At 38.5% G+C, this 18,219-nt stretch overlaps 1 protein-coding gene across 1 annotated transcript; it reads right to left on the bottom strand.

Annotated features, from left to right (window-relative positions):
• Positions 1 to 241: 241 nt before the first annotated feature.
• On the bottom strand, positions 242 to 11,705 carry LOC129869603 (regulator of G-protein signaling 5-like). Its single transcript, XM_055944150.1, has 5 exons — positions 11,574 to 11,705; positions 8,982 to 9,095; positions 7,602 to 7,663; positions 2,422 to 2,588; positions 242 to 2,311 (listed from the first exon to the last, which is right to left on the bottom strand). Exons 1-5 carry the CDS (start codon positions 11,615 to 11,617, stop codon positions 2,150 to 2,152), a joined length of 549 nt encoding a protein of 182 aa, XP_055800125.1. The 5' UTR covers positions 11,618 to 11,705; the 3' UTR covers positions 242 to 2,149.
• Positions 11,706 to 18,219: the final 6,514 nt, after the last annotated feature.

Raw genomic sequence — 18,219 nt, 5'->3', positions numbered from 1 at the left:
TCCTTTTGTATATGTATGTATCTGTGTAAAAAATATCCCTTATGTCATCACACAAAGATACATAATTACTTATAATGAAACACTTGGTGTTTATAAGATACAAATATGCTTGTGTAATCCTTGAGTATGCCTTCTCTTGGGTACTATGTCGAGAGATGTTTTCAGTTAATGATAAACTTGTGATCACAAAAAGGGAAAAAAATCCTCCGATATTGGATAATAAAAACAGAGTGACAATAGATAGTCAGATGTTTTCTCTTTTATGACAATGAAAAGACAGTTCTCTCCTAGATACCCCTGAACCCCAGTGCTCTCTTGGTCACAACTCCCATTCATTCCAGTGGGGTAGTCATGAATAACTTAATCAACACAAATACTACTAAATACTGGTAGATACTGTATTTACAAAGAAAAATAAATACATTTTCAGGAATTTAATGTATTGATGCCTTTTATGTGGGTGACTACAAATAATACATGCACAGACTGTATGAGTCAGATATTAACTTAGCACCACATAAGTCCTTACTGATGTTTTCATCCAGTGTTTTCACTAAAGGCATGACATCTTGGGCAATAGCAGTAGATTGGCCAATATATGCTACTGGATACCCTTATCAATGTCACTTTAGAAACACATTTTTTGTGTTGGTATTGTTACTAAACTTTAAATTACTATATGATGTCAAGTGATTACAAAGTATGTGATCTAACATTTTGGCACTTTAGCTTCAAGTGAAAATAAATGGGAAAATCAGTTAATTAAAATGACCACAATTGTCAACTCCTGACCTGCAGTGTTGCAGAAAGTCAAATTATGCTGTATTGGGCAACAATAAGGACTTATTAAGGTATTGCGTATTTGTGTAATAGTACTTCAATGATATGGCTATGACAGCTGCACTTCTTAAATACATAAAAACATAGAAGAGCATTATAGAAACTGCTACATGGGACTGAGAGACCCTTTGCATAACCAAAGACCTCCACCCTCAAAACCATATACTTCTCTGACTATAAAAGGTGTGAAGGCTAGTTATTATAGTGAATGGTTAGTGACAAACAGAAATGCTGAAAGCTGTATTGAAATACCGGATAATATTAGTTAGTCAATAATGGAGTGCATATCTTTCTCTTTGGTTAGGTTAGTAAAGTCCCTAAACGTTAAAATGTTGTTGTATTGCGTGTGTCCTTTCCTCATCTCCTTTGCTTCATGACCATCTGTAGGTGAAATGAATGGCTGAAATGACCTAAAATGGAATTAATTTATGCCTACTTAGTTCAAATGGGTAAAAAATAATTATCTGGAGAAAATACTGAGTTCTTTTCTTTTCTGAGATCCACCTCTACCTGGTTTTCCCATTTTAGCAACTTACAATGCAGTGGCCCGTGAACCACTGAACAAACTGCCTACCACTGATCCCAAGGATAGCCTGAGAGCACGTTGGAGCCAACTCACAGCTCCTCAAGACACTTGGTCTCTATGTCTGTTGTTTTTAAACTGTTTATCACTTGGCTGTGTGAACGCTAGTGTGGCCAAGTCCGTCACCCGTTCTCCCCCATTTAGAACACTTGATGGGTACTGGATGTGTCACTAAGAGTCTCAAGGCAGAGGTCAGATTGTTCTCTCCAGAAACTCTGAAAGCCACTTCAGTTTTTTTCTGGGAAAGCTATGATGTACAAATATGGTGTGTCTATCTGTCTGTCTAGGATCTTCCTTTTTATTTAGACTATGGGACAAAATGATTGCGAGAGATTTTGTCTGCAATATATATGACCTTTGGTAAATCTTCCCAAGAGATTGTGATGTTCCAATGTATTTGTTTAAATCACTGTTTAATTGATTGGTGGTTTGTTTGTCTCTCATTTAACAAATACTGTCATAATGTATGTTCCACACTCTTTACTTTTTGAATTGACATGTGACATTTTGATTGGCTGCAGGTAGATAAGACAAATATAGAAGTAATTTGAAATATAGATTTAAGTTGGTCTAGAATGAGATCAATCTTTATGATGGCCCTTAGTTATCAAACCTGCAGTCTCGCTTGTGTCAATTGCATCAAATTATTTAAAAAAGGCTTAATTCCATCCACTTCAAATGACATCCAATTGGTTTGGAATTGACCCTTATTCTGCAATCATCTCCTTATTTGACCAGCTCCTGGTACTGCTCAGATCTCAGGAAGCGGCCAAAGGAGTCCTTCTCCATCAGAGCATAAATTCTCTTTTGGGCAAGGTCAAAGGTCACAGGGGAAAGATCAACCAGGTTCCTCAGGGTCACATCCTTGGTGTAATGATCAATGTTCACCTGGAGGGAGGAAGAGAGAGCGAGAAAGAGACACAGAAAGGCAGGCAAAGGTAAGTCTGGGCTTCCACAACAAATACAACCACAGATTTGATGGCCACATTTTCTGTCACCTCTCTGGGTCCCTCGGTCTGGATGAAGTCCTCATAGATCTTCCTGGCCTTCACAGCCATCTTCATGGGAGACTTGGTCTTCTTGAAGTCCTCGCAGGCCACCCAGAACTCAATGTTCTCCTCACTGAATTCAGAGCGCAGGAAGCTACGAAACATGGCCAGGCCACCTTGGAGATGAAGAGAAAGATGGAGAAACAGAGAGAGAACAAGTAGTCCCATATTTTCCTGCCACACAGAGAGCATTGCACCAATCCTCTAACATCTCCCATGAGACCTGAATTCCAGAGACAAACTGCCACTGTGCCTCTGTTTTAAACTGTTAGATGATGTGATAGGACTAGCTCCGATAGCTTATGTGGTTGGTACAGTAGCACAGTGTTCACAACAGCAGAGTTTGGGTTGGATTCTTACATGGCCCGCTAATCCTCAATATGTGTTGCTTGTGAGTCATTTTGTATAAAAGTGTCTGCTGAATTGAGAACATTATACTGGGCCTGACTATATATAAATAAATAATCAGCATCCTGATCCAGCCACTTCACTTTATTTATTTCCATCAAATGTGATTGTTTGATCTTTAGTTCTTGGAGCTCCTCATCTGTGTCAAATGTTCTTTAGTGTACACTTTAAAATAAAGGTTATTTGTTGCTTGTGGGTCCCAGGCAGAATTCCCACATTGAATGTGAGAAGAAACTGTGCATGTATCATTGCCACACAGGAAGCACTTCATGTCTAAATTAAAACGTACAGGAAGTGCATGGCGGCCATAAACATTTTCAAGAGAAGTTTTGGAGAACAAACAAATAATTTTTTTCAACTCAAACTGCAAAACAAACATTAGGAAATTATTTGTTTTGTTAACCACACCCTCCAATGTCACAAACTAAAATTCATGCAATTTAGCAAACGAAGGAACACTCAGGTGTTGGTTCAAAGTTCCAATGTTCATTTCGATTTTGGCGCCAGAGGTGCAACGGGGAAACTGAGGAAACAATAAGTGGAAACCTGTTTGAGAAAGCAATTTAGCTAGCGGATGTGAGGAAATCAATTATTTGACACATTTCACATGACTTGGTTGTTACGTTTTTCTCTAACTCTAGCTAGTTAGATAACTAAGCTAACCAGCTAGCTAAAATTTTCTGATATCCCTAGAGGGCTAGAGTTTGAAGTGTTGCTAGCTAGCTAGGTTGCCTGAATGAAAGGTAGTAGCTTAGTCTTGAGTCAAATGAGGAGGTAGCTAGCTACCTAGATATTTCACAGCCTCCCAGCATTCCTGTTGTTAGTTGCCTTTTGCCAGAGTACCTGTTTTGTAAAAGTTATGTGTGTGCGCGGGTGCCTTCATGGCCTTCCAGCAGGACGCCAATATTATGAATGAGTGTGAAATACATTTTTATGAACGAGTTCTGATTATGATTGTTTGCTTAACACTAATATGTGATTAAGGATTTTGAACTAGGCCTATGCCTTTTGCATTTAACACCAGTTACAGTATGTGGCTTAATTGTCATTTCGAAAGTGGTATGTCCCAGGGAGGGGCAGAGAGAATTTAAATTCCTGGTTTTGGCTTCTTTGGCAGAGTGATCTTGGTAGTTGTAAGGGGAGGCTTATGTAAGCCTGGTATACCCCAACCTGAGTCTTTAGGGAATAGACAGCTTGCCTGCAAGGCATTTATTTTCATTTCATTTCAGTAAATGTAAATTGTATTATTTTGTAAATATTTCAGATTGTGGGTCTAGACCACAATCATCACCTGAACGTAAAAGCATAGCTTCTGCAACAGAACTTGCCTGCCTCCTGCAAGATTTCTGCCCCTACGACTAAAAGTTCCCTATTTTACAATATTGCTTTAATTACAGGATTTGGTTTTTCCATTTATATTTTGAGGTTGGACTTGGTGTCACCTCGCCAGTCAGTATGTGTTATACCTGTGCTGGTTGCCATCTCGTTAGTAGGAAGGTGTTTCACCTGTGTTGGCCCAGGTGCTATTTAGGGGTGGCTGGCCGAGTGCTCCAGTTGAGCATGAGAGATGTTGGGGAGAGCTGCACTTTATGTCAGCTGTGATGCGATTTCGAGCGCACCTTATTTAAGTTTGAAAGAAGCCAGAGTTTTGGTGTTTCCCATGTTTGTTTTGCTCCATATTGTTTTCACTCTCTGTCCTAAGTTGTTGTGGGTTTTTCTTTCAGTTGGTCTTTCTGGAGGCAATCCAAGTGGGCATCCATGGTGGGTGTCTTTCAGAACCCCTTACTAGTGGCTTTGCCAACTTTCAGGGGGCACCCACATGGGTGCCTTTCAGAACCCCTTTTGAATCCCTTTCTCTTTGTCAATAATTTATTTTTTTAGGTCCCTTTGTTGTGAGTGACATTTTGAGTTTGTCTTGGTGGAACGTAACACTTTAGAGTAAATTGGTTGAGAATAAATATAGAACAACACCTATTTAAACCCAATGAGGGAAACTCAGGGGGAATCGATATTAACTGTAATGTTAATGTCAAAAGTTCTTCATTAGATAATCAGAGCACAGCAGTTTCCAGTTCCGGGTAATTAATCACTTTAATTTTGAGCTGAGCTCTATCTGGGGATGTTACAATAACAGCCCTAACCTCTCATAGCTTCATAGCTTTCGGATGGGACGTTAAACGGGTGTCCTGACTCTCTGAGGTCATTAAAGATCCCATGGCACTTATCGTAAGAGTAGGGGTGTTAACCCCGGTGTCCTGGCTAAATTCCCAATCTGGCCCTCAAAACCATCATGGTCACCTAATAATCCCCAGTTTACAATTGGCTTATTCATCCCCCTCCTCTCCCCTGTAACTACTCCCCAGGTCGTTGCTGCAAATGAGAACGTGTTCTCAGTCAACTTACCTGGTAAAATAACGGTAAAATAAATAAATAAATAAAATAAATAAATAAAATAGCTACTCTACAAGCTATGGGTTTTGCTGGAGAGGAAACTGATGGGGCTGCTCAGAGGATTTGCACCACTGGGTTAATCTGATGGTTGTGTGTGTGTGTGTGTGTGTGTGTGTGTGTGTGTGTGTGTGTGTGTGTGTGTGTGTGTGTGTGTGTGTGTGTGTGTGTGTGTGTGTGTGTGTGTGTGTGTGTGTGTGTGTGTGCTACTACCATACACTAAGATCAAAGCATGTGGTACCATTACAACCCACTAAATCATGTACTTATGTTCGTAAGCACTGTACATATCTGATCCCAGATTAATATAATTTACAAATGTACAGTGCATTCGGAAAGTATTCAGACCCTTTGACTTTTTCCACATTTTGTTACATTACAGCCTTACTCTAAAATTGATTAAATAAATGTTTTTCCTCATCAATCTACACACAATACCCCATAATGACAAAGTGAAAACAGGTTTTTAGAAAGTTTTACAAATTTAATGTAAAAAATATATATATATACAGTATATATATATCTTATATACATAAGCATTCAGATCCTTTGCTATGAGACTCAAAATTGAGCTCAGGTGCATCCTGTTTCCATTGATCATCCTTGAGATGTTTCTACAACTTGAATGGAGTCCACCTGTGGTAAATGCACTTGATTGGACATAATTTGGAAAGGCACACACCGGTCTATATAAGGTCCCACAGTTGACAGTGCATGTCAGAGCAAAAACCAAGCCATGAGGTCGAAGGAAGTGACCGTAGAGCTCCGAGCCTGGATTGTGTCAAGGCACAGTGGCCTCCGTAAATTTGTAAATGGAAGAAGTTTGGAACCACCAAGCCTCTTCCTAGAGCTGGCCGCCCGGCCAAACTGAGCAATCGGGGAGAAGGGCCTTGGTCAGGGAGGTGACTTAGAACCCGATGGTCACTCTGACAGAGCTCCAGAGGTCCTCTGTGGAGATGGGAGAAACTTCCAGAAGGTCAACCATCTCTGCAGCACTCCACCAATCAGGCCTTTATAGTAGAGTGGCCAAACGGAAGCCACTCCTCAGTAAAAGGCACATGACATCCCTCTTGGAGTTTGCCAAAGGGCACCTAAAGGACTCTCAGACCATGTCAAAAAAGATTGTCTGGTCTGATGAAACCAATATTGAATTATTTGGCCTGAATGCCAAGCATCACTTCTGGAGGATACCTGGCACCATCCCTATGGTGAAGCATGGTGGTGGCAACATCATGCTGTGGAGATACTTTTTGAGTGGCAGGGACTGGGAGACTTTTCAGGATCGAGGGAAAGATGGAAGTACAGAGAGATCCTTGATGAAAACAGGAGCTCAGACTGGGGTGAAGGTTCACCTTACAACAGGACAACTAAACCTAAGGACACTGCCAGGACAACGCAGGAGTGACCTGAATGTCCTTGAGTGGCCCAGCCAGATGCCGGATTTGAACCCAATCGAGACCTGAAATTAGCTGTACAGCGACACTTCCCATCCAACCTGACAAGGCTTGAGAGGATCTGCAGAGAAGAATGGGAGAAACTCCCCAAACACTGCTTGTAGCGTTATAACCAAGACGACCCAAGGCTGTAATTGCTGCCAAAGGTGCTTCAAAAAAGTACTGAGTAAAGGGTCTATTTTTTTATACATTTTCCAAAAATTCTAAAAACCTGTTTTTGCAATGCCATTATGGGGTATTGTGTGTAGATTGATGAGAATATTTTTTCTTAATCAATTTTAAAATAAGTCTGTAACGTAACGAAATGTGGAAAAAGTCAATGGGTCACAATACTTACAGAATGCACTGTATGTTATGAGTAAGGAGAGATTCCTGGCATAAGCACGCACGCACACGCACACACACACACACACACAGCCTGGAGGAATGCACCACACTGGAACATTTAGACCAGGCCTTTGAGGAAGGCATATTTTCCAGCAGTTTCATTTTAGACACAGGTTTCATTTATTACACAATATAGATGTTATGCCCACAGATGGATTATGAAATGTTACTTCTCTGGATCTGGATAACGAGAGTGAATACCATCAGAGTTACTGTAATCAATACCATCAGAGTTACTGTAATCCTATACTAGTCTGTCTGCTCTGTATTTGGCATGACTCGTAAAGTTTCATATGATGGGGTGAAGAAACATATAGTTTTACACAAGACCTCATGGCTTTTCGTAAGGACTTATTTGTTGTGTGTGTGTGTGTGTTTGTGTGTGGGTGGGTGTGCTTGCGTGCACATGCCTGTAGATCTGGGCATACTCACAGCTGTTGGTCAGCACATGGTCCAGGGACTCACGCCACTGAGAAGCCTCCTCAGGAATGGGCCTGTACAACACACAAACACAATATTACACAATACAACACCCACATATTCTAGTCAATCACCGTAAACTTGATTTAACATGAGACAAGCAAATGAGCACGGTCTGTCCTTACTAACCAAAGAAGGAGAAGAACTTATCTTCTGGAAGGCCAAAACAATACTAGCCTTAGGTTGGAATATATTTCCTGCCTATTCATCTTCACCAAGTCAGCCCATTATCAGAAGGCCATGTTAACAGCTGGATTCAGAGAATCCCACCCGGAGTGTTTTATACCCAGGGTCAGAAATTTGTCACTCACAGCCTCTTCATACTGCTCCCTGTAAGGTCATTGAGGTTCTCGATTGCCCTCCCCCTAACACACACACACACACACACACACACACACACACACACACACACACACACACACACACACACACACACACACACACACACACACACACACACACACACACACACACACACACACACACACACACACACACACACACACACACACACACACACACACACACGTGAGAGAGAGAGCCCTTCAGCATCTCATCTTTATTGATGGCTGTTCTACTGAGCTAGTGGGGGAAATAGCTTGCAAACATCCATTATGTAAGAGGATACACAATTAAGTGAAAGACAAAGCCGCAGTATGCAATGCATTTAGGGTCAATTTCGGAGATGATTTAATATGTAAACATTACTGTGACACTTCACAGGATGTTCTCTCCCCCTCATTCTCTCTCTCCTGCATTCTCTTTCTCCTCTTCCTTCAACACTCACTTTCTGTAATCATACATACAACTGATTATTTCCCTGTAGAAGGTAGTGCATGATAAACTGTAGAGACTGAACACATATAGTACAGTATATGCATTTTTGTGATAAACAACCATTATCTTGGTCTTGTCAGTTTCAGTGCCTGGGATGGAGATGTCTCAACCTTTGAACTCTCCATCTGATACAGTACATGCAATGGTCTCTGTCCATGCACGGCTATCAATTATGAGGCTAACGTGCATACTGACATTCCACAGGCACGGAGACAAGCTCTCCCTCTCTTTCTAAGTCAGATCTGGAGGAGAAAGCCAAGCAGTGGAAGCAATTTACAATTGTCTATTTGACACTGTTTGAAGTAGAGTAAGGCCTAAACGTTTCACTCCTTTGAGGAGCACTTGAAGTAAAATTATCACTTGAAAATTGACTGAATCTGAGTCAGGGATGTAACTGACAGACCATGTAGCAATAAGGTGTGTTCACGCACTCACGCGAGAGAGAATGCGTTCCTGTTAATCTTTGTGTGTGCGAGGACTGTCTGTGCTACTCACTTCTGAAGCTTCTCTGGCTTCTTCTCTGGTTTCTCTGGGTATGGGATTATCAGGTCAATGCCATTCTCAGGCTTCTGGAGGAGAACCCCCAACTTAGACTTAATCTCTTTAGCCCTAAGAAAGGAAAGTCATGAGGAAATAAGGCCATTTAGGAGGTTGCTGTAATGTTTTAAATGGCACACATTCATGAGTTAGATCAGTATAACAACACTAGTAATGACTTTGGCTAATGCAGATTGTATTCAGAAAAAACAAGTGAGACATAGATAGCTATAACTAGTCAATCAAGTTCAATATAATACAAGTTGAACAGCAATCAGCAACAGTGCAAAATACGTACCCAGCCTCAAAAAGGAGGGACTAATCATTAACTAGGCCTACACATTAATTTATTTGGATCTTAAATTTACCCTTTCAGACCCAGGATTATACAAACACATCCTCAGATGAATCAGACCCATTAGTAGAGGTCCTGTGATGACGCCTTTGTTTTCAATGGCACAGTGTCAGGAGTTAGATTACACTATAATGTAATCATTACATGTAAAAGGGCTAAAAGGTTATGTCATTTTTATAATATGACTTTCATTTGAATCTTCAATCAGTTTATTCTGTTAACTATTAATCATAATAATCAAAATACCCACTTCTAAGCCATCTCAAACTTAAAGAGAGTGTCCACAATATTTTTTGGACACAATAACACACTAACAATTTTACTTGCTATTTGCAAAAAGGCAATAATCAAAATACATTTTTTTACAAAGAGAACATTTGAGTGAGTAAACCAAAAATACTTTGAATAGAATACCCACCTTTATCATTATCTACTGCTCCCATTACTCAGGTTAGAAAAACAGCAGAGACAACTAAACAAAACAAAGTCTGATCAATAATTCATGACGTGGATGAGCCTCACGCAGTTGATTCCTCTTTGTTACTTTCATCGATCCATGTAGTCAGCGATCAATAGATGGGCTCAACTAAAACCACAGCCACACATGCAGACACACGTGCAGCCTCTTGTTAGCAAGACAGACCTTGTTGTTCCTGACCGGGGATGACACCCAGCTACATCTACACTCTTAGAAAAAAGGGTTCCAAAAGGGTTCTTTGGCTGTCCCCATAGGATGAACCCTTTTTAGTTCCAGATAGAACCCTTTTTGGTTCCAAGGAGAACTCTTTTGGGTTCCACGTAGAACCCTCTGGTGAAAGGGTTCTACCTGGAACCAAAAAGGGTTCTTCAAAGGGCTCTCCTATGAGGACTGCCAAAGAACCCTTTTAGGTTCTAGATAGCACCATTTTTCTAAGAGTATAGATTCCAGGTAGGGTTGCAAAATTCCAGGGACTTTAAATCAATTTCCTGGTTTTCCAGAAATCCTGGTTGGAGGATTCCAGATATCCTGCTTATTCCCTCCTATCTCCGGGATCTTTCAACCGCAATTTCTGGAAAACCCAGGAATTTATTGAAAGTTCCAGGAATTTTCAACCCTAACTACGACTGACCACACATTTCCATGGGTTTCTACAGAATATTCATTCTAACCAGAGCTGTAATTAAGAGATTGCCCGGGAGTTCAGGGCATTGACATTTTAAATCAGGATAGCCCACATGAAGAAGAAAATAATTTGTTACGATTTTTAGACGTGTTAGTAGCATTGGTCTAGGCAACTTTCTTTTAGGACATCTCCAAGTAACGATGTGTAATTAAAAAAGACATCCCCCATGAAAAGGATAATATACTGTATCTTAAATTTAGGGTTTTTGATCAACTGGTAACTGTTCTAATTGTTTGACTGATGAGCAGCTTTCAGGGAATGCCTGTTTGAAAAACAGCCCTGCATTATCGCCATAAGTTATTTATGAACTTCCTACTATTTCATAAAAATACTTCTCCAGATAATAGTCTGATTTAGGAAATCCATAACTCAATATAGAAGTAAACATCATATGCATGAATACTATATTAATCAACCCATTTAACAGGAACAGGGCTGTGCAGTATATCATACTGATTCCGCTTTCCCTTTTGGCTGCTTATACTGTTTTATAAATTCATGACCAGAGGATGACAAAGAGCAGATAGTGAACCTCTGTTATGCTTTTCAGCTTGGCTAAATGTTCCTGTCTTGCATGTGGATGCAATTGACCTGCAGCTGAGTTGGTGCTGCAAATGGGAATACAGTCAGCAAAATGCTAGGTATTAAGATCATGAAACAATACCTTTATCTCTGCAACTGGAAACGTGTAACTTTTTGGACAGTTGAAAATGTTTGATCAAGTATTTAAATAAACTTTAAACGTTCCACTTGTCTTAAAATGAAGAGCAAACGATATTCACAACTATCTAGATTACCATACAGAATCTTTCAATAATTTAAACCATACTAAAAACATCTCAGTATTTTTACAAAATGAAAAAAAAACTATAAATACAGAAATCAGATTTTGAATATAGATCAAACATTTTCTGACTAAGAAATCAACTCAGAAATGTTTTGAATGTAATTTCTCTGGGCTTATTTCAGGCAAAAATAGGAGAAATTACCCTTTCAGAGAAACAGAAGAGCATACTGCTTTTGGTATCTCACCTTATCCGACATGTTTGGGGCAACGCAGCTAATCCTTTACACATTTTATAAAGTTTTCCTTTTTGATGTTTTGTTGAGTGAGTCCACCACCGTAAGATTCGGAGTCCCTTTTCTTTTTGACTTTGTCCTTCAGCACTCTTGGGGAGTTTATATACAGAGAGCCTATTGGCTTTGGGACAAGAGCATTAGCCAATGAAACGGATGTCTACGACTGCAGGCAGAGGAGTCAGGGTCGACTGCATGAGAAGTGGTCTGCTAGAACTGGTATGGCTGGAAGTAGAGGTTAATCCCTAACCACAGATCTGGGATCAGATGCTTACATTTACAAAGAAAAAAAGTTGCACTGAACTCAACCACTGATCAGGTGGTGAAAGAGAAATTTGTAAGGGAATTTATTAGATAAATCCATGCTAGTAGATACCCATAGACTTCCATTCATTGTGCTAACTCTATTAGAATTGGCTCGAGAAATTATCTCTAACTTCCTTCATACTGGACACAGCGACATGAAAAGTACATCCACGAGTTCATCTGACTCATTGCCAAAATCCCGAAGTATTCCTTTTATTAACACGCAAATCAAGATTACTTTAGTAAAACTTTATTTGAAGGGTCCTTAATAAACAAAGGCATTTCTAAATTGTGTTCACCATTTATTAATAATTACTCCCACATTTATAAACCATTTACTAACCATTAGTAAAGTATTTTTGCAGTCCCTAATCTAAAGTGAACTCTATCTAAACTTTATAAATACAGAAAGATGAAAGATGGGCATGCCATTGCTAGACATTCCTGTGGTACCTGGTAAAACAATTATCACACAAAACAGGATGTTTAAGGAAATATATATATATATATATATATATATATATATATATATATATATATATATATATATATATATAATTAGCATACTAATATTACAAATGTTGGCATAATGATTTAATAAATGGTGATGAAACTGTAAATGCCTTATAAATGGTTTATTATGGACCTTTAAATAAAGTGTTCCCATTCCTTTTGATTATCTTTCTCAATTAGAAAACTTACTCCAGTGGAGCTGGAGAACATGTTTTCAGATAAACATGATCTATTTGAGCAATGTATGCTCGGCCTTTTCAACCATCACACAAAGCAAACATCATTAGCTATAAATAGGAACCGTTCAGTCACAGATATCCCATCTACAGACATTTAAGAAAACAAAGTGAAAGACCAAACCATCATCCATATGGGAGTTAGAGACAGTCATTTTTTGTTCATATATAATTATTACAAGAGGACTGGACCTCATGTTAGAAGAAGTTTATAAAATGTTGGAAATACAACAATGTAAAGTAGTTGTGTGTTGAATTGTTTGCAACATTGTGTTGATTAGACAGTGTGACAAATGTAACTGACCATGCTGTAATCAAGAAGACAATAGTAAACAGTGATTGCATTTCCCCATTGACAAGTAATGGTATGCGTAGACATAGAGGCCACACCCACACTCTCCAGCTTTCTTTGGCACTAGCAGGTAGACTGAGGTTTGACTGAGGTTTCCATCTCCTCTTTAAAGGGAGAATCCATGTTTTGTATAAATAGCCATGTGTCTATGAATAATAGCCAGGTCCTGGTTTCCCGATAGTGAACGAATTTAAGCTTACAAGTGTTTTAAGGATACATTGTTTCTATAACGACCGAAGAACTCACATGCATTTCCCACAACACCAAGTCAGGAGAACTTTCAATAAGTGCATAGTTAGAGCATGTGTCGATACTGATAGGATTGAAAGAAAAGCAGTGCTGCTCACGGATCAGTGTTGCTATTCAAAATGTAATATTTGGCACATTATTGCGCGCACATGTTGTTAGGCCTACACAAAAAATGTAGGCAAAAATTACAGACAGTAAAATAGAACTCAATTGATTGAACATGAAATTGATGAAATTGAAATTTATTTCAATATGATTTAAATGTATAGGCCTACATTATATAGCCAGCTGTATTTATCTTTTAATGCAGTCATCTCGGTTTTCATTTGAAGAATCTTTTTATTTTATTTTTTACTTTAAATTTGACCCCCTTTTCTCCCCAATTCTCGTGGTCTCCAATCGCTAGTAATTACTATCTTGTCTCATCGCTACAACTCCCGTACGGGCTCGGGAGAGACGAAGATCGAAAGCCATGCGTCCTCCGAAGCACAACCCAACCAAGCCGTACTGCTTCTTAACACAGCGTGCCGCCAACCCGGAAGCCAGCCGCACCAATGTGTCGGAGGAAACACCGTGCACCTGGCCCCCTTGGTTAGCACGCACTGCGCCCGGCCCGCCACAGGGGTCGCTGGAGCGCGATGAGACAAGGATATCCCTACCGGCCAAACCCTCCCTAACCCGGACGACTTAGGCCAATTTTGCATCGCCCTACGGACCTCCCGGTCGCGGCCAGCTGCGACAGAGCCAGGGCGCGAACCCAGAGACTCTCATAGCTTCCACGGATTGTAAATTAAAAATAAACATTTTGCTAAAATAATTATTATATTATTGATTGATTGACTATGGCTTTTCAAATCCCCCAGTATTGCTATCTGTAGCGTTAGTTCTACGCAAATGTTGCAATTCTTCAGCCATTCCTGGACCTGTGACCAAAAACGAGCTACATACGGACAATACCAAAATAAATGATCTAATGACTCTGCCTCCTCACAGCAGAATCTGCAGAGCTGGGAAGATTGTATCCCCCATATATATAACATTCTATTAGTTGCAAGAATTTTGTACAGTAATTTAAATTGAAAAATTCGAAGTTTTGAATCCGGCGTTGTTTTGCGTATCAATTCATAAACCATGTGCCATGGAATGGGTACATCGAAAATCTCTTCCCAACTATTTTGCAATTTATATGGCACAGCTGTCAGTTTTTTGGTCCTTAAATTAAATTGGTATATGTTTTTATTTATCACACTTTTCTTTAACCATTTATATTCTTTAATATAGGGCCGACATACAAGTTCCTGACTTTTTTCCCCTTCTACTTGCCTCTTCCATTTTTGTGGTAATGCTGCAATTAATTGGTTGTAATTTTGGGTAGAGCAGACATTTCCATATGTCTGTGTTAGCTGCATGTGTGACAATACTCCAGTCCTATTTATGATATCATTCACAAAAATTTTACCTTTTTTAAACATTTCTTCGATAAATACATTTTTTTTTATCAATTACTATATTTGAATTTAACCACAATATTTGTTGTACTATTTTTTACGTCCTTTCAGGTGGATTAAACTGAAATTGCAACCAACTTTCTAAGGCTTGTTTAAAAAATAAAGATATTTTGGAGATTATTTCCTTTTCAAACAACCGAAAGTGAGCAGGTGTAATCTGAATAAAGGGAAAAAGGCCCTTCTTGAACATAGGATGATACATTCGTACCAATCTAGTAGAGAACCAGTTTGGATTTAAGTATAACTTTTGTATGACTGATGCCTTTAGAGGTCTAATGCTTTAATATTTAATAATTTCTGCCCTCCGAATTCATATTCGTTATATAAATAGGCCCTTTTAATTTTATCTGGCTTGCCGTTCCAAATAAAATTGAATATTATTTGTTCATATAATTTAAAAAGCAGGTCACTAGGTGTAGGCAAAACCATAAGCAAATAGGTAAACTGTGATATGATTAAAGAGTTAATCAGAGTGATTTTCCCACAAATAGACAGGTATTTTCCTTTGCATGGTAGCAAGATCTTATCTATTTTTGCTAACTTTCTATAAAAATTTATTGGAGTGAGATCATTTCTTTCTTTTGGGATTTGTATACCGAGTATGTCCACATCTCCGTCAGACCATTTAATTGGTAAACTACATGGCAATGTAAAATGTGTATTTTTTAGTGATCCAATACGTAATATGGTACATTTATCATAATTTGGTTTTAATCCAGAGAGGATAGCAAATGTATCTAGATCCTCTAAGAGGCCGTGGAGAGACTCTAGTTGTGGTTTTAAAAGAAAACATGAATCATCAGCGTACAATGACACCTTAGTTTTTAGGCCCTGGATTTCTAATCCCTTAATATTAATGTTTGATCTAATTTTAACAGCTAACATTTCGATGGCAATAATAAATAGATATGTCGATAGTGGACAACCTTGTTTTACTCCTCTAGATTGTTTAAAACTTTCTGAGATGTAGCCATTATTTACTATTTTACACCTAGGGTTACTATACATAATTTTAACCCATTTTATAAGAGATTCCCCAAAATTGAAATATTCTAGGCATTTATATATAAACTCCAGTCGTACTTTATCAAAAGCCTTTTCAAAATCAGCTATGAAAACCAGGCCTGGTGTCCCCGATATTTCATAGTGTTCTATTGTTTCCAGTACTTGCCTTATATTATCTCCAATGTATCATCCATGTAAAAAACCTGTCTGATTAGGATGAATAATATCTGACAAAACTTTTTTTATTCTATGCGCCAAGCATTTTGCTAGGATTTTTGCATCACAACACTGAAGTGTAAGAGGTCTCCAATTTTTAAAATGGACTGGATCTTTATATATACCACTTGGGTCCTGTTTCAGTAATAATGATATCACACCTTCTTGTTGCGTGTCTGATAATCTATCATTTATATAGGAGTGGTTAAAACAAGCTAATAATGGTCCTTTGAGTATATCAAAAAATAAATTGTATACTTCCACTGGTATGCCATCCAGCCCTGGAGTTTTCCCATCCTTAACCTGTTTGGGCTGCAAGCCCGAAATCGGACGAAAATGACAACAGCTGCAGGGCGCGAAATTCAAAATCTATTTTTTAAAAATATTTAACTTTTACACATTAACAAGTCCAATACAGCATTTGAAAGATAAACATCTTGTCAATCCAGCCAACATGTCCGATTTTTTAAATGTTTTACAGAGAAAACACCACATATATTTATGTTAGCTCACCACCAAATACAAAAGTGGACAGACACGTATGGATATGATTATGAAGTATGAATTATGATTCAAGTAGCATGCACAAGCCAACCGAAATAAACTAAAACCAACCTAAAGAGCCCAGAAAAAACTACCTCAGATGACAGTCATATAACATGTTACACAATAAATCTATGTTTTGTTCATAAAAAGTGCATATTTTAGCTATAAATCAGTTTTACATTGATGCTACCCAAAAATGCTAACACATAGCTAGAGTCTGAATCCAGACGGGAGTAGCCAGAGAAAATACATACACCAACGTCGGCTACTAATTACACCTCATAAAACATTTCAGAAAAACATATGGTGGATAACTAATGAAAGACAGATATCGTGTGAATAAAGCCAACATTTCCGATTTTTGAAGTGTTTTACAGCGAAAACACAATATATCGTTATATTAGCTAACAACATAAGCTAGCATAAGTCAGCACTAGCATTGGTCAAGCGCTAGCCTAGCACAGTTAGCCCACTTAGCACAGCACAGCTCAACAGATATATGAAAAAGCATCCCAAATTGGGTCTTATCTTTCTTGATATTCCATCAGAATGTTGTAACGGGGTCCAATGTCCAGTAGTCTTTAGTTGGGTTCCAGAACGAATTATTTCCCTCTTTGGTTAGCTAGCACAATAGCATTGCGGCGCTACACAGCGTTTCTTCAAAAAATTCTTCCGTCGAATCACATCTAAAGTCCAGAATAAATTGCAATAATATAATTAAAGTATATTGAAAAAACATACTTTAGGATGATTTTGTGACATGTATCAAATAATATCGTAGTCAGACATCATATTCACCGTTATCTACCTTGTTCCAGAAGCCGAGACCAAATTATACTTCGCGCCCGGAATTTTTTTTTAACTGCGCAGGTCTCACAAGAAGGTGTGTTATTCAGTCCATGGACGAGATATTCGACTCCTTTCAATTCTCACTTCCGCATTACAGCCTGACGAATGCTTGTGACGTGTCCCTATGGTCCCAAGTCAAAGGGCCTTTTATAGAGAAGGTCTTAAAGAGACACATCGCATTTTGGAAATCTCAATTCGGCTGGGAAAATGGCTGTAAAAATATTTCTGTTCGACTTAGAGAAACAATTCAAACCTTTTTAGAAACTATAGACTGTTATCTATCCAACAGTAGTAAATATATGCATATTGGAAAATAAAAAGTTTCTTAGGAGGCCGTTTGAAAATGTGCACACATTTTCCAGTTTTTTCAATATTCAGCTTGCAGCCCAAACAGGTTTTAAAGGCCCCAATTGCATCAAGTAGTTCCTCCTCTGTAATTAGGCCTTCACATGAGTCTTTCTGTACAGATGTTAATTTTACATTATTATTAGGAAAAAAATCCATACAATTAGTTTCAGTTAGTGGAGATGGAGGAGCCTGAAACGAAAACATATTCTTAAAGTACTTTACTTCCTCTTTCAAAATATCATTTGGTGAATCATGCGTGACTCCATCATTTGTAACAAGTTTTAATACGTTTTTTTTGGTAGCATTTCTATATTGAAGATTGAAAAAGAATTTGGTGCATTTTTCCCCATATTCCATCCAGTTCGCTTTATTTTTATAATATATTACACTGGATCTTTCTTAAATAAGTTCCTCCATTTCTTTTTGTTTTTCCTCTAACTTATTCTGTGCCTCTAGGGTACCGTTTTTATTGT

Source organism: Salvelinus fontinalis, chromosome 14 (genome assembly GCF_029448725.1).
Source record: "Salvelinus fontinalis isolate EN_2023a chromosome 14, ASM2944872v1, whole genome shotgun sequence".
NCBI classification, from domain to species: Eukaryota; Metazoa; Chordata; class Actinopteri; order Salmoniformes; family Salmonidae; genus Salvelinus; species Salvelinus fontinalis.
The sequence above is the reverse complement of the archived record's forward strand: the minus strand, read 5'-3'. Positions and strand labels throughout refer to the sequence as shown.